This window comes from Apiospora phragmitis, assembly GCF_038363925.1.
Source record: "Apiospora phragmitis strain CBS 135458 chromosome Unknown utg000014l:1.0-1827420.0:1.0-1829600.0, whole genome shotgun sequence".
Classification (NCBI taxonomy): Eukaryota; Fungi; Ascomycota; class Sordariomycetes; order Amphisphaeriales; family Apiosporaceae; genus Apiospora; species Apiospora phragmitis.
In genome coordinates this window covers 664,932-689,380 of record NW_027117414.1, presented here as the reverse complement: position 1 = coordinate 689,380, position 24,449 = coordinate 664,932, and the positions used below count along the sequence as shown (strand labels likewise).

At 48.4% G+C, this 24,449-nt stretch overlaps 8 protein-coding genes across 8 annotated transcripts; 3 read left to right on the top strand and 5 right to left on the bottom strand.

The window, feature by feature from the left end:
* Nucleotides 1-4,678: 4,678 nt before the first annotated feature.
* PG994_014849 (uncharacterized protein) lies at nucleotides 4,679-5,240 on the top strand (the record flags this gene model as incomplete). Its single annotated transcript, XM_066866258.1, has 2 exons — nucleotides 4,679-5,095; nucleotides 5,124-5,240. 2 exons carry the CDS (start codon nucleotides 4,679-4,681, stop codon nucleotides 5,238-5,240), a joined length of 534 nt encoding a protein of 177 aa, XP_066707934.1.
* Nucleotides 5,241-7,443: 2,203 nt separating this feature from the next.
* On the bottom strand, nucleotides 7,444-10,849 carry PG994_014848 (uncharacterized protein; the record flags this gene model as incomplete). Its single annotated transcript, XM_066866257.1, has 3 exons — nucleotides 7,444-8,622; nucleotides 8,694-10,310; nucleotides 10,472-10,849. The coding sequence occupies 3 exons, from the start codon at nucleotides 10,847-10,849 to the stop codon at nucleotides 7,444-7,446; spliced, it is 3,174 nt and encodes a 1,057-aa protein (XP_066707933.1).
* A 780-nt stretch (nucleotides 10,850-11,629) lies between these two features.
* On the bottom strand, nucleotides 11,630-11,930 carry PG994_014847 (GARP complex component; the record flags this gene model as incomplete). The annotated part of the gene is made up of 2 exons (XM_066866256.1): nucleotides 11,630-11,656; nucleotides 11,697-11,930. 2 exons carry the CDS (start codon nucleotides 11,928-11,930, stop codon nucleotides 11,630-11,632), a joined length of 261 nt encoding a protein of 86 aa, XP_066707932.1.
* Nucleotides 11,931-11,951: 21 nt separating this feature from the next.
* On the bottom strand, nucleotides 11,952-15,202 carry PG994_014846 (garp complex component; the record flags this gene model as incomplete). Its single annotated transcript, XM_066866255.1, has 5 exons — nucleotides 11,952-13,683; nucleotides 13,746-14,094; nucleotides 14,160-14,837; nucleotides 14,930-14,964; nucleotides 15,111-15,202. 5 exons carry the CDS (start codon nucleotides 15,200-15,202, stop codon nucleotides 11,952-11,954), a joined length of 2,886 nt encoding a protein of 961 aa, XP_066707931.1.
* A 758-nt stretch (nucleotides 15,203-15,960) lies between these two features.
* PG994_014845 (uncharacterized protein) lies at nucleotides 15,961-18,290 on the top strand (the record flags this gene model as incomplete). Its single annotated transcript, XM_066866254.1, has 4 exons — nucleotides 15,961-16,097; nucleotides 16,156-16,282; nucleotides 16,394-17,742; nucleotides 17,798-18,290. The coding sequence occupies 4 exons, from the start codon at nucleotides 15,961-15,963 to the stop codon at nucleotides 18,288-18,290; spliced, it is 2,106 nt and encodes a 701-aa protein (XP_066707930.1).
* Nucleotides 18,291-18,723: 433 nt separating this feature from the next.
* PG994_014844 (signal peptidase subunit) lies at nucleotides 18,724-19,512 on the bottom strand (the record flags this gene model as incomplete). The annotated part of the gene is made up of 2 exons (XM_066866253.1): nucleotides 18,724-19,288; nucleotides 19,370-19,512. 2 exons carry the CDS (start codon nucleotides 19,510-19,512, stop codon nucleotides 18,724-18,726), a joined length of 708 nt encoding a protein of 235 aa, XP_066707929.1.
* A 732-nt stretch (nucleotides 19,513-20,244) lies between these two features.
* Nucleotides 20,245-21,154, bottom strand: PG994_014843 (nuclear pore complex component-domain-containing protein; the record flags this gene model as incomplete). The annotated part of the gene is made up of 2 exons (XM_066866252.1): nucleotides 20,245-20,866; nucleotides 20,928-21,154. The coding sequence occupies 2 exons, from the start codon at nucleotides 21,152-21,154 to the stop codon at nucleotides 20,245-20,247; spliced, it is 849 nt and encodes a 282-aa protein (XP_066707928.1).
* A 783-nt stretch (nucleotides 21,155-21,937) lies between these two features.
* Nucleotides 21,938-23,729, top strand: PG994_014842 (uncharacterized protein; the record flags this gene model as incomplete). Its single annotated transcript, XM_066866251.1, has 2 exons — nucleotides 21,938-22,361; nucleotides 22,438-23,729. 2 exons carry the CDS (start codon nucleotides 21,938-21,940, stop codon nucleotides 23,727-23,729), a joined length of 1,716 nt encoding a protein of 571 aa, XP_066707927.1.
* Nucleotides 23,730-24,449: the final 720 nt, after the last annotated feature.

The following is a 24,449-nucleotide window of genomic DNA, read 5'->3' as shown; positions in this document are numbered from 1 at the left end:
GTATTTTATTATTTTTATAAAAAATCCTTATCTTTAAATTTAAATTTAATGTATTTAATTTAATATTTTATTATTTAAATATTGTTTAATTTTTAATAAAAATAAAGTCTTTATTTATTAAAAAAGCTTTTTAATATTAATTTTAAGTATTATAAGTTAAATAATAAAAAGTATATATAAAATAATATATAAAATAATATATAAAATAACTTTTATAAAAAATTAAATAACGTGGTTTACTATTAAGTCGACTATATTACTAAGTCGGCCACTTTTTTTTTAAACTTATATAATTAAACTTTAATACGTAATATTTTTATAATTATAATATCGATTTAATCGAAAAAAGATCGTATTGTTTTAATAATTTAAACGACGCGAGAAGATTCGAATCGAATTAATTAAAAAGCTATTATAAAAGTGTACAACGTCCCCCGAGTTATTTTAAGCGACTGACTCCGCGGTATTAAACTTCGACGCGAAATCCGATATTTATTATATAAATTAAATTTAATTAAAAAAAGAGGTACTTTATAATTATATAATTAATTTAAATATTTAAGGGATGTTTTTTAATATTAATATTATAAAAGATATAGTTAATTTTTTTAAAAATCGCGCGGCGGCGACCGCGTCGATAAGTATTAAGTTAAACGCCTTATTAACCGTAACCCGGATTTTAAAACTCGAATAAACCGTCGATATAATTATTAAAGGGCTTTTTACGAAAATATAAGTGTTATTTCCAGCTAGTTCGCGCCAATCGCGAATATTAAGACTAAATATAACATCTTAAATAAAAAATATTTAGAATTTTAACGAAACCGGCTTTATAATAATGAAAACACATAATCTGTACTGCTATAGACTACGGTCGGCACTCGCAGGGTTAGGCCCTTATTAGGCTGCCTGTATACGGCCTTCTTTTTAAGGGGAAAACATTATAAGAGTAATAAAATAAACGTTTAAGTATATATTAAAGAGTGCATGTTTTTTATTAATTTATCGTATATTAAAACGCATTACGAGATTAATGTTATACTCTTTTATATTATATAATTAATTATTCGTGCCTTAAGCCGCGATTTTTTAACTTTATTATAATAAGTATAATCGAGTTAATACTTATTATAATACATTCTAATCGTTATAAAAAAGCGAGGTCGGTTTAGTTTAATAATTAAGAATAATTAACGGCTATTAAATATATTAATTCGTAAAGCTAGTATATTCCGCCGTTTTTAATCGTTAAAAATTAATATTACCTCGTAAATTAATTTTATAAATATAACCTATTAAGCGATTAAGTGATTAAACCGACTTTTAACGGCTAAATTAATAACGAGACGAGCTTAAACTAGATTTAATATTTCGTTAAGTATATTAAAACGCGGACGAAAAGCCTTTATTATTTTTTAATTTTAAACGGTTATAAAAGCTTTATTTCGGCTAAATCCGAGGAATATTATAAGAATAACGACATTATTACGCTTAATATACCTCTTTACTTTCTATTGTTTATTTTAGCTTTTAAACATAATATTTTATTCGACGTTAAAGCGTATAAATTTAAAAGAAATCGAGCTATTTATTAAAATATTAATAAATTATATTATAAAGTTAAAGTTCCTTATTACTTTTAAAGCCACGTATTTTATTATTTTTATAAAAAATAATATTAAATGGAGATTTAACGCATCTAGTTTAATACTTTACTACTCGAACGAAATAATTAATAAGTTAAATATACGTCTTTAAATACTTATACTTAGCCCGTCGCGTCTCAGGGATAAGTAATACTTATAACCTTTAAACGTCGTTAATTTTTAATAAACGATTAAATATTTTATTTTTATTAAAAATAAGGTCTTTACTTATTAAAAAAGCTCTTCGACATTAATTTTAAATATTATAAATTAAATAACGAAAGCTATATATATAATAATATATAAAATAACCTTTATAAAAAATTAAATACGCACTTTATAAAAAGTTAATTTAATACTTTTTAAGCGCCGAAAGTTTAAAAAATCGCGCGTTTACTTAAAAGAGCCTTTATTATATAAGAATCTCAAGAGCTATAAAACGAGAAAGTAAAAAGGAAGCGTCTAGTGATTAATAAATGCGGAACAAGGGGTTCGTTAAAGCGAAGAGCGATCGGTAGAAAGCGCTGTGATATCTACGGCGAGATAGGTTATAATACGCGAATATATAAAAAAGATATATAATTAAGTAGCGAATCGAATAAAGAGTAATTTTAATTAATTTAAAACTTTAAAGTTAAACTAATTTATATAAAAATAATAAAATATAAAAAAAGTGGCCGACTTAATAATAAACCACGTTATATTAAATATAATATATTTAATATAATTTAAAAAATTAATAAAAAAAGATTATATATATAATAATAAACGTTTTTTATATATTTTATATAAACACTCTTTACTTTAATAATTAATTTAAATATTAAACTTAATTTATTAATAAATTATATACTTTAATAACTTTATTATATTATTTATTTATTTAAACTACTTTTTTAACAACTAATTCTTATATTATTTAATTATATTAATAAAGCAATTTTATTAAATTATTAGATATTTTTTATTTTATTAATATTAATTTAATAAATATTATTATAGTATTATTATTAAATATATTATAAATAACGTTAATTTAATTAATTAATTTTAATAATTACTTAATCTAGCTTTTTATATTAATATATTATTTATTAAATAATATATTAAATAAATAAAAGAGTTAAAATATTACTTTTATTTATATATATATATATATATATATAAAGTAAAAGATTAATTAATAATATATATAACTTTAATTACTTAACGATTTATTATTTTAAAGTAAATAATAATTAATTAATTACTTTATAATTATATAACCGGCTATTAATCACATTAATTTTATTATTAATTAATAAAAAAGAATTTAAAATTTAATAATAAGTTAAAGAGTTTTAAGCTAATTTTAAATTAATTTACTTATATATAATTAATAATCTAGTTTAATAGTTTAAACTTAATATATTTAATGTCTTAAAAACTAGGGATTTACGGTAAAAACCAGAATTTATACAGCCCTACTGTTTAGAAACTTCAGGTGCATACATACATACATGTAGCGACACCGATAAGATCGCATAGAGGGTCTCAGCAAACTCCATATGAACAGTCTCGATGTTCCATGTGAGAGGAGACTGTGATGCATACCTTGCATCAGTACTTGCACATCTAATCAGGTCAGGTGAGAGAGGGGAAAGACAGAAGATGGAAGCTGTCCACCCATGCACGATTGTTGGGTCTTTCTGGCAGAGCTTATCATACTAACGAGACGATGCAGGTAAGATGCAGATTCAGATATTGCTCGGCTCGACACGTCGACTGCCTTGTATCGTTCGATGCTGTTTGGTGCGGAAGAGGCACTTTACACGTGTCGCGCCAAGCACACGAGAGAGAGGGAGGGAGAGTGACAGAATATGCGAAGAAGAGAATACCTTACTGGATTCCCACCTATCCTTAGCTGTCCGCCCTGGGCTCCCGATTGGCTCTTGGCTCGATCCCGGTTCTTCCAAGCTTTCGAGTTTCCCCGATAGCTGGTCTAGCCCGCCACATGGAGCTGTCAGGTACCAGGCACGCCAGGCACGCCAGGAACCGATTTAGCACACCTCATACCATGACCAATCGGAGCTCAAAGCTGGCATGCTAACTTGCAACTAAAAGAAAAAACTTCCTACCCTTCTCCCCTGTGCTTCTTTCGTCTTGGCGCCTACTGGAACGCTACCTGAATCGTGTTCAGGGTAGTACTGCCCCGTCGACCAAACCGTCCATCTTGTTTACGTATTGAATTCGAACCTAGGCTGTGCTGATACCTGCGCAAACTGCCCCGGCACCTGGGCCCCGCGGAGGCCCATGGGCCATGGCTGCTTCTACCGTCGCAACGGGGCGGATATTCCTTACAGTCTGGTGTGTGTATGATATGGAAGCATCAATCCTACATACGGCTGCCGGGGATCTGACGCCGTCCACCCGGTCTTGCAGGCATAGGCATTGTAGTATGCCCCGGCAGTAAGGGAAATTGCCGGGCTAGGGTAAACTGCCCGCAGCCTTGAATCGAGGAAACGAACTAGTATCCTCTTGCTGCAGCGGACCGACGGGGTCACTTCGAGTCACGCATTCCTTCTCCATTAATGGGTACGGGATTGGTGTGATGGATACATGGACTGCCTACTGGCCCCACAGGGTACATGGTAGGGCGTGTTCCATAGCTGGTTCTATAGCACCCTCCACACGTCCCTCCCCTCGCCATGGTGCCCATAGTCGGGGGACAGCCGGCTGCTAGTCCTGACATACACATCCGTTCACTCAAGTATAAAGTCGTCAGCTCCCCCGCCACCAATGTTGGCGTTTTTGTTTACGAACTCAAACCAAGCAACTCACATTCTCTCATCTCCTTTCGAGCTCTTTGGCAGCTTTGAACACATTCATTCCCTGGCGATTCACTCTTTGATCACTATATATACCCACCCACAGTAGAATTGCTTTTGCTGTTTGCATATTGCTCCAAGCATCAGACTGTCTAGTCAGACCAACAGATACTACAATATCACCTACCTGACCCACTAGTCAAACACTCTCACTCCATAGCCAAGATGCGTTTCACTACCAACCTTGCCGCTGTGGTCGCTGCTGCTGCCAGCCTGGTCAGCGCAACCAACACCATCACTTTCCAGAACCAGGACTCCACCCCCAAGACTGTCGTCTTCACTGCCAACGCCGGTTTCCCGTCTGTTGACACGGTCAAGGTCGACGGAAATGGCGAGGCCAAGGTCACCATCCCTCAAGGCTGGCAGGGTAACTACTTCTCCATCTCCGAGGGCTCCCACGTCAGCCCCGGTATGCTTGGAGAGGTAGCCTTCCAGGGCTGGAACGACCTGACTTATTTCGACGTGTCCGCCATCGTGGATGCCACCGACATTAACGGTGTCAAGGAGATCTTTCCCGTCAGCGAGCTCAAGGCCAAGACCAAGATCGCCTTCTCCGGCTGCACGAGCTTCCCCTGCAACACGGCCTACTACCACCCCTGACGACGTTCAGACCGTGTCGACCAAGGAGACCAACTTGGTCACCACCCTAGGTGGCGGCAGCACGGTGCCCAGCAAGCGCGATGAGACCAACCTGGTTCCCCGCAAGTTCGTCCTCGGCAAGTTCTAAGTCTACGAGCAACAGAAAGAGAGAAAAAGAAATCTACCTTGCTAGCACGAGGTAGTCGCGCTGAGCGCCAGACCATGACGATATCTACGCTGCCACGCTGTTTTCTGGAGTTTCCAAGATACCCGAGCCGTTGACCTATTATCCGCTTCCGCGTATAGGGGGGCCGCCGCCCTGGGGGTTTCTTTTCAAATGACACATAGACTTTGGGATGACGGGACCAACTTTTCACATTCAGGTTTCCTTCCCGCGGAGATGACGGCGATCATCCCGCGATGGTACAGAACCCAACAAACACGCCTTATAGAAACTTTCACGGGAGGAAAGATGCAACATGCCTGGGGATCATGGGAGGGGACCATCCAATCCCTTCCCGGTTCCTCCCCCAAAGGATTGCATCCTTTGGGTGGCATCCATTTCTTGGGCTTCAAGGGTGGCTAGTTCCACCGAAGAAGCCGGTTTGCTTGACGCACTCCCTTGCTTCTTACCTTCCTTCCTCACACACAACCCATTTTGACCTATTCTTGTCGCTCCTTAGCTATACCAGTTTTGAAAGATACCCATTCTTGTATATAGACATTTTCGGGGGGCACCGAATGCATTTCTCCGGATCTAGCAGATTGGTTGCAATTCCCCCTCTTGCCGGCAGCAGATGCTGGCTTTTTAGTCCCAAATTTTTCAATAAAAGTTCTGACCATCAAATATCCTTGGCTATCTCGTACCAACCAATCCAACTTGTGAACTGGCCTCTTGCCTTTTTTAGCCCCGAGCCAATGCATGCATGTTTCCACCCCCTGGCGGATGTGCTAAAGGTACGCCCACGTTTTGTGTGCCGTCCCCTTGGTCTGCTGTTAGTGATCTGACTCGTTGATGGTAATCAGCCCGCCATCATCCGGCTTACGACAGATGGCACGACGTCGCCGACGCTGGCGTGCGCTGGGCGCCACGGTAAGCATGCATGCAGCATGATTAGAAAACAACGCCGTTGCTTGGTTGCTCAGCTCGACTCGAGGGATGTTGGAGGCGGTCTGCAGATAAGGCGGCAGCAACCTACTTCAAAAGGCACTCCTCATCCCTAGCCATGTACGACTGACTGCATGCTTCATGTGTTGGTACTGCCGCTGCTGCTGCTATACAATAGACTGTTGGCATAGATGGATAGATGGTGGATGATGGATGAGTAAACAAAATCGGCGCAGAACAGGAGCGTCAGAAGTCTAAAGCTACCTCCTAGACACCTAGACCATTGAAGGTATGCCAGAAGTACACCTGCACAGACGTGCTTCAATAGTGCATACCTACTAAACTTAACCACATTGGATAAATTCATTTGCTTCAACCTTTTCGCATACCACCAATTGACTTTCTGTCTTCTTCGTCAAAATTGCCCGCCAAGACGCGCGCAGTCGAATTAAACGTGCATGACGATCCTCAATGGGTATTCTTTCCTTTGCCCCTCCTTCCCTCCCACCTCCCCCGGCGAACCGATCTTTTGTTACTTTTGCGATCGAGTTGGGCCCCCAAGACACCCTAAGCCCAATAAGCTTTGGTGCGCCGTTGATGATCTGCGAACAGCGGGAACCCATACGGTTAACCCGGCATGCGGAATCCCTCCATGAATATTACATACAATTAAGAACGAAAAAATATCCGAAAAGATCGACAAGCCCATTCATTCTCTTCTCTCTGAAAAAATAAAGAATGACTGTCTGCATGGTGTGGTAGTAAGTATATCGCAGAGAGTATACAGTAGCAAATAGGCGGCCATGGGACGAGGATGCAGTGTACCCCCATTTTCCATTCCCCAGGTTTTCGGGTCGCAGCAACCATCGTTGGACCACGGCAGGTCGGCTTTGTAAGACGAAGGAGGAAAAGGCGGACTTTTTCTAATGTTTCAGGACCGTTGCACGTACGCCACGACCTATTTGTGTACCCATGCTGTGCACACCTCGGGACATCCATTTGGTCTCTGCCACATCACCAAGTTCACTAGCATCGCCCTCTTCCTTCAACGGTACACAGGAAGAATATTTGCTGATGCAGGACAATGAGTGGCAAGCAAATACTATAGTATTGACTAACAGTGGTCACTTTCGTCTCTGTACATGGTACCTATACACAGTACTATCTCCCTTGCAATAGCTACACGGCCGTCAACCACAAGTCTCCCTTCCAGCTAGCAGCATATTGGTTCATCACATTTCACCTACGATGCCAAATCTTGTTCCTGCAGAAGCTGAGCCTGCAGCACATCTTCATCGTCTTCCATGTTTGCATCAGGCTTCACCTCCCCATCAGGTTCCACAGCCTCTCCCTCAACTGCGGAGAACATGGCGTCGATCCGTAGCAAGGCGTCCTTAACTCTTGCTCGCATATCGATCTCGGCGCTTGAGAGCTTGGCTTCTCCCACGTCACGGCCAAGCATAGCCCCCAGGTAGTCCTTCGACATCTCAGCAAGGACAGGCTCGGTGTACTGTTGAATCTCCTTCTGTACAGTCTCGCAGAGAGCCTGCAGCATTCCTTTGACCTCCTCGGTAGCTTGATGAAACATGCTGTGTCGACTGTTGTTGACATGGGATTCCATCGCTGCCTTCATGCGATTGAATGACCCCGGGCCACTCGCTTCAGTACAGATCCTGTACGCCTCACTCATAGCCTGGCAAATCACAGGTGTGAACGCACGACTTGCCTCTCTCTGTAGCTGAGTAATTTCGGCTTGGAGATGTGCTGGCCACCCTTTCAAGACTTGGTTGACAGCAGCGACCTGATGGCCCACATTGAGGAGTGCACTCATCTGGCTCTGTTGAGCTCGCTGTAGCATTGTCTGATGGAAGTCGTCAAGCTTTTGGGACAGCTTCTTCGTCAGTTCGCGCAATATACTTGGCAACCGTCGCTGGAAGGCTCGCTCCCATCCGCTGGCCAAGCTCCGCGATATGGGCTCAAACAATTCTCTGTTGAAATCACGTGGCCCGGCAGCACCAGCGTAAACGCCTTGACGTCGAACAGTAGCTTTATAGGTAGCCCAGAGCAGGCCACCCATGTTTCTATGGGCGCCCCATCCACTGGCCGTTGTAACAGCCCGCTCAATAGCCAACGGGATCGACGTTTCGAAGGACTTGAAGATCTGGTCTCTAAGGCATTCCTCCATTTCTTCAACGGATCCTCGTACCGAAGCATCAAACACATCCTTGAGCTCGCCCAAGAGTTTGCGTAGATGGATTTCCTCACTCCGCTTCTCCGCAGTGGACAGGGACGAAGTACCCTCGTCGGTGACCCAGAGGTTCATCGAATATACGAGCCGAAGGAGGTTGTTCAGAAATTCCTTGTAATGCGCTATCCGTCCCGTCTCGGTTAACTTCTTGGCATGGGCTTGTAGTTGTGGTACCTGTGTGAGTGTAAGTTTTGTCCCTGAGCGTAAGTAGTGCAGGCAATACTTTGGCTTTTTTTCAGACTTACCTCCGTGTCTTCGAGAGACGTGAATCCATGAGAGTCGAAGTCATCTTTTTCTAACCGGCCACTCAGCTTCTGGAACGCACGACTGCTGATACAGAACACCGAGAGGCCAGCAGCGACTGCATTGTAGTCTTGAGCGTCCTGATCGGGGTCGAAATTCGCATCATCCTTCTCGGCGGCAGTCTCCTGGTCGAGCTCCTTTATACCCATGGCAAAATCCCACTGAATGGCACCCCTGGAGTAATTATTGCGGCCTTTGATACATGTCGATTTGGCCTCCGCAAGAAGCTCCTCGCGTTGACTTTCAGCCTGAGCAATCATCTTACGTACGCGGCTGATTTGTCCGTCGACATTTCGCTTGGAACTCCGAACCTCTTTCTTCTCTGATTTCAACTCCGCCATAGCCTCTTCAATCTGCTGCTCCGTCAAGGGTGTCCGAGTCTGGTGAGGTGAATTCTCCTTATCGCTAGACTCCCCGAGCATGCTTGAAGAATCGGACTCGGAGTCAGTACCGGAAAGTACATCTGATTGCCTTCCATCACGCTTTCGCTTCTTGGATTTTGGGAGCGGTGCATAAACCGTCTTCCCATCTGAAAGATCTGTGGCAAGATCCTCCCATTCCTCATAAGATGCATCAATCTCATCAATTCTATCGTCACAGGCCGCTCTTTTATCTCTGAGGTCTGAGAACTGCTTCTTGAGGTCGTTGACCTTTCGCTTGAACTCGTCGGCTTTGAGCATCGTCTCATCGATCTGATCCTGTAGATTCAGACTATCGGCAGCCTCCGTGATGAGCAGATCGTCTGTCTTCGAGCAGATGAAAGTCACGTTGGAAAACGTGCCGTCGTATTTCATTTGGCGACGGAAGGAGTCACCAAGGAGATTTTTGGCTGTCTTGTCATCCACAGCACGTGTGATGGGCGCGACAATCCACAACCCTCCACATTGCTTCATGTAATTGTCGGCAACGGCGGCTCGGGCGGCATTGGAGTCTTGGACACCTGGTAAGTCGACAATCACGGCACCCGTTGACAGTGCGTTTGCCTTCGTATTGATCCGGACCACTTTGATAAGAGGCCAGAACTCCATCGGAACGTTTTTCTTCCGCTCGTCACCGGTGAGCTTTTCCTTGCTATCGATATAGCGTTGAAGTTGGCGGTACAAGCTTTTAGAGGTCATTGCCTTCAGGAGCTTAGTGCTAGAAAGTACATTTCGTACACCTGGCTCGGCAGCAAGGTTGTCCGGATTAGCCTGAGCAAGCATTTCCTTGGTCTTTGAAGGATAGACCGCCTTAAGCTTAGCGTACGCTACTCCGGCATCGCTGTCCGTGTTCGACGCCTCTCTCGAGATCTCTCCACTCGGGTCGAGCAGGTCGGCGTATAGTTGCTCGAGCTCTCGAACCCACTCTTCGTGAGTGATGAACTCCACTTCTGCTTTGTATAGCTCATCGGGGTCATCTGAATAATTGTAGGATATCTCAGTGGGCGACGCGGTGCAAGCCCTTAAACAGTTCGTAGGGAGCAGCCGCTCTTCGTCCATGATAGCGTTTATGACAGATGACTTGCCGGCGCCTGTGTTGCCGACAACGCCCACTACGATTCTGCGAGGTTGAGCAAGCTCCTGTGATGATGTTAGTGACGTCAGAAATGGGTGATATTGGTAAAACGAGTGAAAACAGGGATAGCCGGGGCCGGGAATGGAGTAGAATGACCGACCCCCAAGTGGAGGAAAGGTCCAAGATGATGGGTGAAGATGGTCATGAGGATGCTGATTGAACAAACCTTCTGTTTAGAGATAGTGCGAAGCCAACTAGTGGTTTCGCTGCTCGTATGGGTTGTGAGACTGGCAACCAGTTGGTCGAGGAACCGGACACCGACATCGACGCCATGCTTCAGGGCGTCAACGTTGTCACAATCGACGAGTTTGTGTAGGGTCGAAGTGTTCAACTTGAGCTGGGGCTCGGGTGGCTCTGGCGGTTCGAGCTTGACTGGATCTTCTGCGTTGTTGGCAAGAGCTTCCTCCTGTTTCAACGGTGCTACAGGAATATCGAGTAAGTCCATGCCCACTTCTTCGTCTTCTTGTTTCGAAGATAACATGCCCATGCTGAGTGAATCCGACTCTTCACTTTGGTCTTCCTGATTTGGGGGTGATGAAGCCATGTCGAAGGCGTCCATGTACACTCCCTGGTCATCCACGGGCTCAGTCTTGACTGAAACAACGCGGATTAAACATTTACCAGGGCTTGTGACGTATGATACCGAATTTTCCATCCTTTTGGACGTGGGGAAGGGAAAGCAGCATGAAATTGGTTACCCACAGAAAAGGTCGAGATGTCGATTGATTGATTATTCGACCAACTGCGGACCATTGAAGATGACAGTGAGTAAGTGCTCAATCAAGATCGTGGATTCCCACGCGTTTTACTACCGCGTTCCCAAATTGAAGTGGGGTAGTTTGGAGTAGTTTGTGCGCGGTGTCACATGAGCTGCTGCCTAAGTTGCCAAGGGTAGGTACATTGGAGCCACTGGAGCTTTACCTAGCACGGACGGCATGGTCAACTGCCGTGAGCTAACCTTAGTGGCTCTTGCTTGAAAGGAGCTTCCTAGCATTTGATAGAAGCTTCACTTCTGCCTCACGATTACTCACACCGGACTACAGTGGATAACTTTACCTCACTGTCACTTGTATATCTATCTATACGGATGGATAGGATTAGGATCGTGAATTTCAGGTCTGCTGCCATATGCCCATTATAAACATTGTGCTCTCTTCAAGGATGCATACTCAATATCTTGAATCCATTTCTAAGCAGGTCGCAGGTCCCTATTCTCCCTCCCATACTTATGTACCAACCCGTAAATCGTAGACCAGTCGTAACGCTCTCGACAGCAAACAATACATGGTCAATATATTGGCCTCGGAGGCTGAAACGATCCATTCTAATGAACGCCTATCGTGACACCGAGCTATGCACAAACAATAGAAGACACTGGTATCGTATCGTACTAGGAGTCTCCCCCCATTCTTCTCCGCTGCCTCGGAGCTCTTCTGCTCTTCTGGCTTCTCTGCCTCCTTGGGCGTGGCGTCATTCGGTTTCACCTCGGTCCCGTTCTTCTCCGGCACCGGCGGGGGCTTGTCCGGCTGCTTAGTTTTGACAATGTTGAGTAGGTGCTCGCCCGTGTTGGCAAAGCCTTCAACCTTTGATAAACGATTGATGAGGTACCCGATATCATCTTCCATCCTGCGCCAAAGGTTAGAACATCATCCATAAACGATGGGTTGCCAGATACTTGCCGCTTCGCTCCTATTTCCCTCCTTGACCTCCAGCCCCTGGAGCGCCTTCCCTAAATGTGTTTTATAACTGTCGAAGACAGGCGCCATGATCAGGTGCACCGTGGCTTCGGGGAGGTGTTTGGTCAACACGCGGTGCAATGTGACCGTCTCCTTGACTAGTGTTTCCATGAAGACATCCACGCTCGCTTCGCCTTCTCTCGCCGGGCGATCCCAGTCGAGACCTTTCATGGTCTTGGTATGCGCGGCGGCTCGTCCGCTCATGATCTCAACCAATTTGTCGTAAATGTTGTTTTGGTGTTCTTGATAGAGGCGCCTAACCTTGTCAAACTCACCCATCAACGCTGCGACCGAGGCATTATTAACATTAGCGCCTGTACCTGCAAGTCGGCGCACAAACTCCCGGACATGTGGGATGAGGGTTGATATAAAGGCCAGAGCTTGGGCAGCAAGAGCTAGGTGGCGGGTCGTGATGTTCTTTAAGCCGGCAGAACGTGTGGCTCCAGCACCGAGAATTAGCTGCGTACAGCGGCTGTTGAATACTTGTAGATAGGAGACGAGTGATGTTGCTATATCCGAGGACATGGACGGGATGCCGGCAATGAGCTGCATGAAATGTGACATGCCTTGCAGACAGAGGATGGCAGACTGAGGTAGGATAAAAGATTCCGAGTCGATGACGGCGCTACGTGTCTTGTCCCTTGGCCCTGCACCGTTGGACTCGGCACGTGGTCGTCCAGTTGTCTCCGGCTGTGTGCTTAAATATGGTATCCATATCTTGCTTCCTTCTGACCAGGAAATACCATCTCTAGTGCTAGAGTCAATGACGCGATTCAAGAGGAGCTTGTTCTCGTCTGTAAAGTCCTTTGCTGCCCATTGGTCCGACTCCATCTCTTGCGCGAGCTTCTGCTTCTCGGCGTCCCCATGCTGGTCAATAAAGTCTTTGATATGCCCGTTGACAACCGTTTTGAGAGATGTCCCGCTTCGCCCAGAAATCGACTCGCACTCATTTGTGAAGTAAAGGTTCAACGTAAAATACCGCAAAAACAGGTCGAGCGGTAGCCGGGTACTCTGTTCAGACCTGACCCGCAAGACTTTGGTAATTTTCTCTTGGGCCAGATCTGTTGCCTGACCCAGAAGGTTCGCCATATCCAAAGTCAGATGGATGTCCTCCTGGATATCCTGGTTGGCGCTATTCAATGGCGGTGACTTGAGGCCCCCAAGGGGCGGCGAACGCATCCCGGATGTCACATCGGGCGATTCGCCTATCGAGCTTGCGACGTCAAACAGGACTTTAACCTGTGTTGTCAATCTCCTCAGGGTCTCGGTTACACCGATGTATATCTTGGTGAAGAGTGCTTCGGCATCTTCCGGGTCGAGTGCCCTGAGGTTGCGGGCCAGAATGGAGGACTTTTCTCCTTGAGTGAGCCTGCGTCCGCTTCGTGTTGACGCAGACATTATTGTAGCATTGTCATCGTCATCTGAGCTAGGTAATGGTCTTTGTATCAGCTTGCGAATTTCCCGCAAGACAAGCTCTCGATATGATGATATGGCCATCATAATATGCTTTGCTTGGTGTAGGCCAGTCACAACAGGCATCAACTGCGAGCGAAGACCCCCAGTCGATGAAAGGTAGGCTGGAGGGAAAGCCGTAGCATCTTTGGCCTGTCCTCCGCGGGACCGCATGGTTGCACTGGTCCATCTGAGGAGCACGTCCTGCGTGGATACGGTGTCTACATGGCGGCGGAGGTCTTCCAACAATACATCGACGAACCGAGTTTCGTACGCTTGCCGATTCTAAGGCGAAGAGTCGAAATATCGGTGTTCACGCCTTGCAAAGCCACAGCATCACGCAAGTCCCGGATTTGTCGTCCGTTGTCTTTACCATGGAGTCGTTTGCGCCCAGCAATTAACCTCTCCAAAGCCTCAATGTTCGTTAATGCCTTTTCAACATCTCCGGTGTCGACTTGAGATTCGCACTCGGATAGTGCTTCCGCGATCTCGCGTAATTGATGGACCGCATCATCTAGCTGCTGGAGATTCTCTTTGCGCCGGCGCTTCTGCACGATGTCCAAACCAGTAGTTGCAATTTCTCGATCCAAGGCGTCGAGTTCTTTACGCAGTGTCCTGATCCTGTCTACCGACTCGGCCGCCTCCGAGTGCAATTCCTGAGAGAACCAAGGGCCGTGAAGAAGGTTGTGGACGCGGTAGATATAGAGGAGATCAGGTGCATTTCGATAGTATCCATGTACCAAGATAGCTTCTCCTGCAAGATGGCATTTGTGGCCAGCGACTTTCGAGGCGCCGCGGTGCCATTGGTGACATTCCTCTCTTCTGAAGACCCGGGCGGGGGCTTCACAACTTCCGACCTCTCGCTGACAACATCGAAGGTTCGGGGGTTTTCCAGGTGAAAGTCTTCGTCGAAATAAACGTTTGGGATAGTATTCAAGGGCGGTGGTCCATGAGCCGCCTTCCGATTAAACCCTGCACTAGATCTCCTGCGTATCTGGGGCGACTCGAGGGGTGACGCGGAACCAAATGACGATGTCGATGCCTTCCGCGAGCTAGAGGGCCTGCCACCACTCGAGCCGGGTCGTAGGTGACCATCGTCGAAATCGGGAACTGTCTCGGGCTTGCTGTTCCGCCGAAAGACCTGGTCGGCACCATTATCCTCGCTCTCTTTCACACGGCGCAGTTGTTCGTACAATGCACCAACTTGCGACAAGTAGGGTTTGAATTCGGCTACGTCGATCTTCTCAATGTTGGTCAAGGTGACCGGCGGGATATCTCTGGCGGTAGGCGGCTTGTGCGCACTGGATGCAGGAGCCGACGTATGGGGCAATAAGCCTGTTCGTACTATAGGAGGTTGAAGTAGAGTTGAAATAGCTTGACGTCACTTGTTAGCGACGCCCCAGAGATGAAGGAGACCCGGAGCTTGTGTCGCATACCATTTTGGCCGATTTCCTGGACCCCTTGAGTCCAGCTATTAGATGTGTCCAGGTGCCCACCTATCGAGTGTATCGAGCTTGCTGTAGAACCTCGTCGCGCCGTGGCATGGGATGTCACGGAGCTTTGCCTATAACCTGCTATCAGCTCTAAACCTGGGGCGGGCGGATCGGACAAGCGAACCTATGGAAAGGGAATTCGCCCCGCGAATTCTGTGGTGATGGGGGCGACGACAAGCTGTCAACTGACAGGCGCACTGATTGATTGGAATACATGGTTCATGAACGAGGTTGCGCAGCTCGGGAAGTCGGTTTAGAGTTCGCATAGGTTGAGCAAGTCGGGAGGAGTGGTCGACGAGCTTATCATGAGGCTATCGAGAGATCATAGCTGGTACGCGAGGGCGAATGCATTAGGCTTCAGATTGCTGGTACGGGATGGCAACCGCTGGCACGGGTGAGGCTTTCGAATTGGCGTGAATACATAGAGAGCTGCAATGGCGCATGTTCGGCGTTGGCTTGGGGTATACTCGAGATGCGCGGGAGACCAATGTGCTTTCAGCCACATCACCTTCCCCTAGCTCCAGATGTACCTAATCTAGTAGTATCTGGCTGGTGCAGGGTAAGCCTGCAGGGCGGCATAACGCATAACTTGGAAGCGTTGAATTAATAAAGGGTCCTCCCCCTTCACAAATTAGAGGACAGTACGGAGTAGGTACTAGTTGATACGTAATCAAGTATGCTCCGTACACGTGATGATAATAGAGCAGCCGTACTAGAGCCTGCTTGGGCTAGCGTCAGATATGCAAGCACTCAACACGTTACGCGAAAAGAGACGCGTTCAAGACCCCCAAAGCACGCGCCGGGCTTAATTGAATCGGAATCTCAGGAGGGGCGCCCGCTTGCGATTTTCTGCTGGAGGTGAAAGAGGGAGACCAGCCACACCCCAACGCTCAACTCCAACAACACATCACCATTTAAGTTCCGCTACTATTGTTGAATCCAAAAACAAGTACGAAAGCTACGGACTCGTCAACATGGACCGACAGTCAGTATTCTCGGTCTCGGTCTTCAATAGCGAGGCCGGGCAAAGTGAAGACAGCCGAACCCAGATCCAGGAGCAGTTGATGCAGTTTGTTTTGAGCTTCAGACTTGATAATAAGTTTGTCTACAGGTGAGTTCCCGTTCGACTTTTGACTTGCGGTCCCCGTGTCTGACTTAGCGTTGCACAGAGATCAACTGCGAGAGAATGCATTATTAAAGCAATTCTACTGCGATATTGACATCGGCGACCTGATCAAGTATAATGAAGAGTTGGCACATCGTCTGGCTACGGAGCCAGCTGAGATTATACCTTTGGTATGTACCATGTGGGCGCTTAGTATATCAAGGCCGGGGACTGATATTTCTACAGTTTGAGGCCGCCTTGAAGAAGTGCACGCATCGCATTCTCTTCCCCACGAACCGAAGGCCGACATTCCTGAACATCAATTGCTCCTCCACTCCACGGCAGAAGATGTTTCCATCCGAAATCTGGACTCCATGACGATCGCGAGATTGGTTAGGGTACCTGGTATTGTCATTGGCGCTTCCGTCATGTCCTCGAAAGCCACAGAACTGGCCATTCAATGCCGAAGCTGCCTGCACAACCAGACGATACCCATCTTTGGCGGCTTCACCGGTGTGACCCTGCCGCGGCAATGCGCTCGGCAAAGAGCCCCCGGAGATGGCGCGGAAAAGTGTCCCATGGACCCCTACTTTGTCGTGCACGAGAAATCGAGGTTTGTGGACCAGCAAATCATCAAACTGCAAGAAGCGCCGGATCAAGTGCCTGTGGGTGAACTACCACGCCATGTCCTGATCTCAGCCGACCGATATCTCACGAACAGGGTGGTGCCCGGGTCCAGATGTACCGTCATGGGCATTTTCTCTATCTACCAGAATAAAGCTTCGAAGAACTCGGGAGGTGGTGCAGTAGCTATCCGAACGCCGTACCTCAGAACAGTGGGAATACAGACAGATGTAGACTCAACCGCAAAGGGACACTCCTCCTTCTCAGAAGAGGAGGAACAGGAGTTCCTTGAGCTTAGTCGAAGACCTGATCTGTACAACACTATGGCTGACTGCATCGCACCCTCCATCTATGGAAACAGGGATATCAAGAAGGCCATTCTATGCCTCCTCCTTGGTGGTTCAAAGAAGATCCTGCCCGATGGTATGAAGCTCAGAGGAGATATCAACGTACTGCTTCTCGGAGATCCCGGTACCGCCAAGTCTCAACTGCTGAAGTTTGTCGAGAAGGTGGCACCGATTTCAATCTACACGTCAGGAAAGGGTTCTTCGGCTGCTGGTCTGACAGCTTCTGTCCAGCGTGACCAGTCTACGCGGGAATTCTACCTTGAGGGTGGTGCTATGGTGCTTGCTGACGGTGGTGTTGTCTGTATTGATGAGTTCGATAAGATGCGAGATGAGGATCGTGTCGCCATCCACGAAGCCATGGAGCAGCAGACTATCTCTATCGCCAAGGCCGGCATCACTACCATTCTAAACGCTCGAACCTCGGTTCTTGCTGCTGCCAACCCGATTTTCGGTCGCTACGATGATATGAAGTCACCGGGTGAGAACATCGACTTCCAGACCACTATCCTGTCACGTTTCGACATGATCTTCATCGTCAAGGATGAACATACAAGAGAGAAGGATGAGAGAATTGCCAAGCACGTCATGGGCATTCACATGGGCGGTCGTGGGTTGGAAGAACAGACGGAGAGCGAGATCCCAGTGGACAAGATGAAGCGATACCTCTCGTACTGCAAGTCGTAAGTCACCGCCCCTTTTTTGATCCGAAGTCCTACATAACTGAAGCGACCGCAGGCGAATGGCACCCCGCTTGTCCCCCGAAGCGGCGGAGAAGCTCTCGTCCCACTTCGTCTCCATCAGGAAGCAAGTGCACGCCTCGGAGATTGAGGCGAACACGCGATCCAGCATCCCCATCACAGTTCGTCAGCTCGAAGCCATTGTGCGTATCACCGAATCACTGGCCAAGTTGACCCTCTCGCCGATCGCCACGGAGCAACACGTCGATGAGGCCATCCGCCTCTTCCTCTGCTCTACGATGGATGCCGTCAACCAAGGCGGCAACCAGGGAAGCCGCGAGTTGAACGAGGAAACCAATCGAGTCGAGTCGGAGCTGAAGAGACGGCTTCCCATCGGCTGGAGCACGAGCGTGGCCACGCTGCGCCGGGAGATGATGGAGGGCAAGGGGTTCAGCGAGCAGGCCCTGAACAGAGCCCTCATGATCCTGCAAAGGAGGGACACCATCATGTTCCGCAACCAGGGCGCACAGGTGTACCGAAACGGCGCTTAGTCGCAAAACGGCAAGTGTGGACGAACGCGAGACGGATTTGCATGATTTACGAGTTGCTGTAACGTTTGGAGTTCAGGCAATGATGGGTTATCAACGATGACTTTGGTGGGATATCCAGTACACTCTTGTGCCGTATTAGATGCTTGGGGGAGGTGTATGTACCTATGGATTGTAATGACAAAGATATCAAACGTACTATACAACGAACATCCTCGCTTACCAGGCAATACGGGATAGTCCTTGCGCGCACTCGCAGATGGTTCTGGCGCAAATCTTATACGCCGCACAAGGTTCGACCAGCCCCTGAAAATATAGTGCGAAGTCCATTGTATTGCTTGTAGCCAGTCTCGGGCCATCCATTCAATACCCAGTCTAACTGAAGCTAATTATCAACGCCGCCCAACCCCCGTGATTTTCAAGTACCCTTCTGAATCTATGCCTTGGCCTTCTTGCCCTCGTCCTTCTTCTTGACCGCGGGCAGGGTGAAGGCGCGGCTCATGCCGTCCTTCATGCGCAGCCAGCGGCCGAAGTCGTGCTCGGTCTGGCTCCAGGTGAGGAAGCCGACCCACGGCTGGACGTTGTAGTGGACGCGCAGGCGCACGTCGCCGGTCTCGGCGATGCGGCCTGTCGGGTGCGTGATCTGGTACTTGGGCCGCTGGTTCTTGAGCGACAGGAGCCCGCGCTTGGGGTCGACGGCCTTGCCCGCGGCCGACTTGCGCAGCTTCTTCAGCGTTGCGGGCCCGATGTTGGCCAGGTGGTCCGACGAGGGGGCCGTGATGATGCTGTCCCAGATCACGGCACTGTTGGTCTGGTTCGTTGCCGAGGCGGATTTCGCAGAAGCAGAAGAGGAAGGTGGCGAGGTCCACTCCGCCGTCACGTACACGAACACCTGCTTCGTGTTCCAGGTGAAGAGCGAGGACAGGTCGGCGTCCAGGCTGAATTTCATAATGGCATATTCCTCCTTCTTGGTGCTGTAGTAATGGGGGCGACCCTTGACTCTGTAGTAGTAGGCAGGCGCAAAAAGTCAGCTTTCAGCTTATTTCTTCCGTTTTCCCCTCCTGTTTCCCACTAGAACTTACACCTGCACATTCGTGGTCTTGATGTGCGCGCTCGGCGTCCGGTCATAGGTGAAGTCAGAGGCGGCAATGAAGGCGGCGACTACGAAGGCGACGGTGGTGAAGAAGCCAAAGACATTCTGTATGCGAGTCAGGGAGTTATACATGTTGGCGATTGAAGCTGCAAAAAGACCCTTTTTGCAAACTTCTCCTCCCTTTTCGTTGATGCTGAATGGTGTTGCTTGATGCCGCGGGTCCGATCTGCGTCACAAATAAGGCCACCTTTGAGCTTTAGGATGGACCTGTTGGTAAGCACGCTAACTCAGAACTACGGTGCCTGGCGGACAGAAGCTGTAGAGGCTGGCCAACCCCACTAACCTTAATTTCATAGGTGATGCTTGCTTGACCTACCACGAAAAGCTCCAGTTGAGTCGGAACATTGTCAGTGGTATATGAGTCTGTAAATATATGGTTCAATACAATGGATATTAATGACTACTCCACGCCCAGAAGCCCCTTCAAAGGGAAGATCTTAAAAGTTATGGCATTTGGATCATGTTCAATGCATCGCTTGTTCTACAGGAGGTATGATCATGGCCCATGGGTAGTTTTGTATTGCGACAAATTGTTCTTGTACACACGAAGCTTGTCTCGGCCGGCGTCGTCCAACGACGGGCAGGATAAGTTCCACGGCTTGCCCAATCCTGGATCATGCCCCGAATGGGGTATGGACCAGTAAAACGATCGGGGCCGCGGGTGACGGTCTGCCTGTCGTCGAACGAACTGCCATTGCATTGATTGATGTTGCCAAATCCTGCTTCATACGCCTGCTATTAGTCATTATACGGTGATACCGAGACCTCGCATGCTGCGTGCTTCACTCCTACCGAGTGAGCTCCTCATGATGCCTGTAGAAACATGTTTCCCGAGCTTCTTCTGCCCTTCTCGTACAGCCACTTGTTGTTCAGGCTCACGCTACTCCGTTTGCCATTTGCTGGGCTTGGACTTGGGCTTTCAGGTCCGCTGCCAAACATCGATCCTCCATTAATGCTACCGACCATCGGACTTGGCGACCCAAAAGACGACCGACGCGCACCCTGGAAGGCTTTCTGGATGAGAGGGCTGCCGGCCAACGCTGACCCAGATCCACCGAAAGCCGATGCAGATGCACCGAAGCTGCTGGTGCTTACACTTCCACCGAAATCCAGCGGGCTGCGGAAAAGGGAAGGGCTCGTCTGTCCATTAACAGTCGAGTCTGAGAAGTTCCGCTTGCCACCGGTGGAACCTGACATGGAAGGAGTGCGCGAGTACCGCGGAGGTGTGCTGTAGACCGAGCCGGGGGATGGGGGGTTCGACGAAGGCGGCAGCCCTAGCAGTTTACGCTGGCCAGGCGTCAAGGCAATGTCTGACATCTCGTCTTGAGACTGTATTAACGGCATGCATGCCACAGCAATATTGTAGAGCGGTATCAGCTGGGCGATTCGGTAAACATACGTCGCTGATTTGCTAATTGTTGGTGGACTGTGTGATCGTCATGTCAATATACTGCTGCCATCTCCGCTAGGGTTGAGCGACCACTGACACTGGTGAGAGCCACTGAGAGACGAATCCCTGAATCGCGAACATGGCAATCAAGGCCGCGACGTTGTAGACGACCTTCTTGACATTTTTCTCGCCGAAGGTGGCGGCATTCTGGCGCTTGGAGATCTCTTCCAGGCGTGGATGACGCCATGTGCCCGGGCTATCTTGAGGCGGCGCGGGCGAGGCTTTAGTCGGAGTCAAGGGCCTCTGGAGGGCAGCCGACGACATGTTGACTTGCGGTATGGAATCGAATCTTCCTGCAAAGAAAAGTTCGACAGGAGATCTTGCGATCGTGGGCAGTGGTAGGTTCCAATTGGCGCCTGGCGGGTGGCAGCCAAGCTGGCCTAGTTTTCCAGAGTGCTTTCCAGGCAAATTCCTCAGGCGACAACAAAGACGAACAAAAGCAAAAAGGGCGGCAGAATGCGAGGTCTTCTTGAAAACTGTTTCCAGAGCAAAGCTCCTAGTCGGGTTGCACTCGTTGCGGTGATTGTTTCCTGCTATGTTAGTACCTGCGATGGTTAGTAGACTGGGTGCTGCGAAAGCAGCTCTCGTGAGGATCGCTTTTGTCCAAAGTTGGTGGTTGTTTTCTTCGTCCCCTAGGAGCTTGGGTTGCGACAATAGCAATAAACTGCATCTCAGCAAGGGCCAACCAATATCCAGGCTTGGCAGTGCACGGGGGTGCTTAGAGCCGATCACTGTGCTAAAAAGGGGGGACTGGGCACTGTATGTCTCTGCACTCGGCCCCCCGCTATGTCATCCGTGCCTTGCCCACCTTATCCTTCCATGACCAGCTTGTTTCGATGCCCCACCATGGAAGCCCGTCGACTAGGCCTGCCGTCCAGTCCGTAAGCTAGCTGGCCTCACTCGTCACTCTCTCTGCCTCCGTCTACTGTATATACAGCCCTTATTTGAACCCGCGTAATCCGGGGCTTCATTTCTCGCATCTGAAGAGCATACACATTTCGAATACTACCTGGTCAGTGTCGCCCTCTTCTTTGACTCCAATTCGCCATGGGTCTCGGCGATATGCTGGGTCAGCTTGATCAGGGCATAAGCTCTCTCATCGGCCAATGGAACAGCTACTCAACTGCCATAGTCACCGCTATGGTGGCTATTATAACATATTCCATCATGACCCGCGTCGAGTCGGACATTCATCCTATGCTGCTCGCTCGTCAGGCCCAGGGCTCTCCTGTGCGAAATGAAGGAGAATCGCCTGTCTACCGTGGGAACTCGGCTCCTCACGGCATGCCTCTGAACAATGGCCTCAACGTGAAGCCCGCCGGCGCGCCAAAGTGGTCTCATGGGCGCGATGGCGACTTGCGCGACGTCTGGAGACGTGTCATCTCGGGTGCGCCCGCTGAGGAGGGACGGTCCGGTAAGGGTCGTATTCTGACTGTCCACGGCCGTCAGAATGTCATCGAGCACAAGCCAGGTATGCATCATATACAGCTTCTTGGGGAATTCCATCCTCTTCTTCTTCTTCTTCTTCTTGCCTAATGCCTCTATAGCTGAAATCACTCGTGCTATCAACCTTATTGGTCAACACATATCTGCTCAGGGAGGCAGTAAGGTCGCCATCTACCTTCCCAACTCGGTCGAGTTCATGGCCACTCTTTTTTCCTGCAGCTTCTACAACCTGACTGCTATCCTCATCCCTTTTGACCAGCCGGAGAAGTCTATTGTTTCCATGCTCCAGCAGTCTGGCGCGGATACTGTGGTATCCGCTCCAGGGGCCTTCCCCTTCGGCGCTGTGGTGAAAAGCTATCCGTCTCTGAAACAGCTCATTTGGGTCGTCGACGAGGGCAGCAGTCACATGGACTGGAACGAAGTGCCCGAGGGAACTGGTAGCAAGGTCAATGTCTCTACTTGGCAGGACATCTTGAACGACAGCCCCGTCTCTGCCGGTGAGGAACTGCCCTCCGAGAACGACACCAAGGAGCCCAATGATGTAGTCTTCTTTTGGGTTGGAAAACCTGGCACTGTGGAAGAGATGGTCACTTTTACCCAGAAGAATCTCGTTGCTGCCGTTTCGGCTCAGCTTACAGCAGTCCCTACCACTCAGCGCTTCTCACCTGCAGATCTCTTCCTTCCAGCTGCTTCCCTTGCCTCGTCATTCCCCCTGGCCTTGACACTAGCTGCTCTCTTTTACAACGCTACTGTTGCATTTAACTCGGTAGCTGGTACTTCACCTGATCTGGCGTTGGCGACGGCAGGGGTCGCACCAACGGTTATGGTGGCCACTCCTCAAACTCTATTGAAGACTCACGCCGAGGCTTCAGGCAAGATTACTAATGCGATCAGCCGAACTGCTCATCGGGTCCAGACCCGTACCCTGGTCCAGAATGGTGCTATGCCCGTGGCTTCCTTCCTTAGTCAGTTCAACGACAGTATTCGCCCCGAAATCGGCACCACGCCCGGCAAGCTGCGACTGCTCTATGTGGCGGAGGGCGTAAATGCGGACACGCCGGCCCTGAAGGAGTCCACTCTCTCGGATTTAAGGGTCTTCACTGGTGCGCGTGTTATCTACGCCCTGACTGCAGCAAAGGTTGCTGGCTCCGTGACCCAGACCCAATTCCATGACTACCGTGTTAGTGGAGATGGGCCATCACACTTCGGTCCCCCAGTTAGCAGTGTGGAGATTCTGCTCAAGGACAATGGAAGTCACAAGACTTCGGAAGATGGTCTGACAATCGAGGGACAGATCGTGGCTCGTGGACCTGCTGTCGCGGGACCTGAAGGGATTGCTGATCTTGGTGTTCTGGGAAGAATCCGGGAAGACAACACTCTGTCATATTTGTGAGCACCGTATCGTAAATATTATACGGGCTATCGAGCGGGGATCTTGAGACATGGACTTCTTTCACATTCTACCTGGCTCGTCAGGTTTTCGAGGTTTAACATGCAGATAGCTCTTTGAAAGAACACGGTAGATTATCAACTGGACTTGGGCACAGTGAATCCGTGAACGATTTCGTGGTTGTAACCGAAGCATCACTTCAAGAAACTAGATCATGATACCGAGCATGACAAATGCTGAGTATAACAAGTACTCGTACCAGTCAGAACGGCTTGCGTAATATGGAACAAGGAACAGGGAAACTATTCTCAAGCCAGGGTAAGGGTAGTATGCCTAGGAGCATTAGGTAAGGACTGGATTATTTAGTGCGTACTTTACTTAATACCTACCGAATATATACACACTTGCTGCACGGACCCATCTACTAAGCAGCAAGCCAAGGGCCCCGGCAAGCCTTTGGAATGCGAGTGTTATGAGGGCACTGTAGCATTGGAAGAGGCCTGGTATTTGTCGAGAGCCGTTCCCGATTGGATCCGAGTACGTGCTTTGCGCCATGCAGCTGACAGGCTGTACCGAGATGGTCCATTGGGCGCGCAGCCTGTATAAAGTGGCCCCCTTGTCCTGTGGCCCGAAAATGTGACCCTTACCACCACCTCGCGCTTGCCGAACAAATCGAGATGGATTCCCAGAGAGGGGCAACGCAAGCAAGCAAGCCCAAAGAAG